We start from the raw sequence: 2705 nt of genomic DNA, 5'->3' as shown, positions 1-2705 counted from the left end.
TTTATCCATGCATATCCATACCTTATTATCTCTCCTTTTTTCTATACCACTTGTCCATATTAAGGTCACAGGTTAACTGGAGGCTATCCCAGCTGACGTTGTGTGAGAGGTGGCGTACAATCCGGAGAGGTCGCCTGTTAGTGGCAAGGCACATACAGACAAACAAGCATTCACACTCACATTGAGACTTATGGACAATCTTAGAATCTTCAATGAACCTAACCTGCATGTTTTTGGATTGTGGGAGGAAGCTGGCGTACCTGGAGAAAACCCACACAAATCCACTCCATACAGGATGGTTAGAGCTGAGATTAGAACCCCACCCCTAAGAACGCTGAGGCAGACATACTGACCACTGTACTACTGTGTTACCGTACTAAATACACTGTACCTCCATCCATCCATCCATTTTCTGAGCCGCTTATCCTCACTAGGGTCGCGGGACACTGTACCTCATTATTAAAAAAATATTTGAATGAATACTACAACAGTTGCAAATATTTACAGTGGTTAGCATTAAATTGCTCATCAGATGTAGTCTTGGTCTCTCTGATATGATGAGAGGCATCTCGATTGTCCCTCCTCTACAGTGATGCATGACAAGTTGGGTAGACAGGGACATGTGTGATGAAGTCTTTTCCCAATGAAAGGAACCTAGGCACAAAGAATATGAAATTAGCTTTTTTTATAATGTGGATTTTAGGCAAAGGTTATGACAATATTTTTTTCAAATTAGTGCTGAGATTGCTTTTATAAAGGAAAATCACGACACTGCCAAAATGCCGGTAAAAAGGTATTTCATGCTTGATACGAGAAAGTAGTCTCACAGTGTGGCTCATGGGGTGACAGTCATCTCCTTCCGCTCCCATCGGTGTGCACATACGCAGGCTATGAATCCACAAACTCACCGCACAGCACATTCCTCCTCCACACTGGGAGTCCTTCTCACATGCCTAGACACACACACACAAACACACTGATGGATAGATGTGTGTGCAACATTATAATGGGACACCCTTTTGTTAACTCTTGACCTCATTTATTTGTACAATTTGAAATTTCATGCGGTTGAATATTAGGATTTTACATAATACCAACTTCAATAACTGAAAAATTGTCATTTGCTCCATATTTTTATTACCTGCTATTTGCTCTGTTGCATTAAAATTATCATAGTGATTTCTCAGTTCAGTGAGTGAGAACTAGTGTATGTAATAATAATAATAATAATATATTTGTCAGTCACATCATGCAACATAACATTGCAAACAGTTGGTGATTTATTGATTTAAGTCAGACTTAGAATAACTCGACTTTTGATGAGGTGACAGAAATAACACACAGTAATATTTGAATAGTTTTAAGTGCCAGCCGGGAGCAGAAATCACTTTCCACTTTACCACACAACTGGACAGGTTTTTCGTCATATTACATCATTCCATTTCAGCATTGATTTAATGGGATTTTCGTTGTTGTTGCTTTTTTAATATACACACAGACATAAAGTATCCCCAATAAAAAGTTAAAATAAATGTACTTTTTTATAATCCTCTTTATAAGTACATTAAAAAAACATCAAGTATCAGTAATACCAGTTTAAACAATACCGGAGTTTACATCAAGCACTACACTCCTAAAATATGACCTTAAACAAAATGTATTCATTAATTCATTTATAAATGATTTAGTTCTCATTAAAAAATGTTGTGGTTCTATTAGACCTGAACACAAAATGTATTCTAAAAATAATTGAATTTGTGACACATTTAAATACTTAAATCTTTTCCTGATTTCCTCTTATTGTCGTTACCTAATGAGGAGTATCCTTCATGATTGTGAAATCTCTGGCATAAATATGCATGATTCTCATATATTAAGCGGTGCAAGCACTAATTGTGTTTTTCCGCCATCACTGATGTAGCTGTTTGTTTCGACTTACCCCTGTGATGACCGCTGAAGACCCATGGGACACCAAAAGCAGGAAGAAGAGGAGCAGAAATAAGGACTTCATGATGAAGAGGTGTCTCAGTGCTGCTGTGTCCTTCAAGGTAAAAACTAAAGCTGACAAGGGAGTCAGACTTTGCCACATGCGCATACGTGACTGACTACAGAGAAAAGTGACCTGGTGCACGTTTATAAACGCAGCCCATCATTCAGAATCAACGTGAGTCACTCACATCAGCAGAACTTTTCAAAAGAAAAAGAAAAAATATATATATATATTATATTAAATATATATATATATATATATATATATATAACACCAATGACAATAGTCATGACTTACCCTATTAAAGCTTCCACTGATAATGAGAAGTGCAAACATGCATTCTGTAACATCAACTCTTGATACGCTCGATGTTTTTTCCTCATTATTACCTTTTCACATTCCAAGGCCAAAGCTTTTTTTTCATCCTTTCACATCCACTTCAACAACACTCATAATGAGAGTACCTTCATTTTCAACTATAGACATGAATGTAAGATGACATTTCTGTATGTTTTTGTTGCATTCACAGAGCAGTAACACTCCGCTCTGAATGTATTGGAACAGTGAGGCAAATTCCTTTATATTTGGGCTTGACAAAAGAGGAAAGAAAATGGTCAACAGTTCAGCCTTTATTTAAATATATTTACATCTGGATGAGCTACAAAACTCAGAATGAATTGAACTGAACTGAAAAACTTAACACGGCACGGTGACC

The 2705-nt window shown here is 36.9% G+C and overlaps 1 protein-coding gene across 1 annotated transcript; it reads right to left on the bottom strand.

Moving 5' to 3' along the window:
* Window positions 1–528: 528 nt before the first annotated feature.
* Window positions 529–2011, bottom strand: prok2 (prokineticin 2). The gene is made up of 3 exons (XM_061687435.1): window positions 1940–2011; window positions 828–953; window positions 529–654 (listed from the first exon to the last, which is right to left on the bottom strand). Exons 1-3 carry the CDS (start codon window positions 2009–2011, stop codon window positions 529–531), a joined length of 324 nt encoding a protein of 107 aa, XP_061543419.1.
* Window positions 2012–2705: the final 694 nt, after the last annotated feature.

The sequence above is a fragment of the Phycodurus eques genome, chromosome 10, assembly GCF_024500275.1.
Source record: "Phycodurus eques isolate BA_2022a chromosome 10, UOR_Pequ_1.1, whole genome shotgun sequence".
NCBI classification, from domain to species: domain Eukaryota; kingdom Metazoa; phylum Chordata; class Actinopteri; order Syngnathiformes; family Syngnathidae; genus Phycodurus; species Phycodurus eques.
Note: the sequence above shows the minus strand (reverse complement) of the source record. Positions and strands in the feature narration are given on the sequence as shown.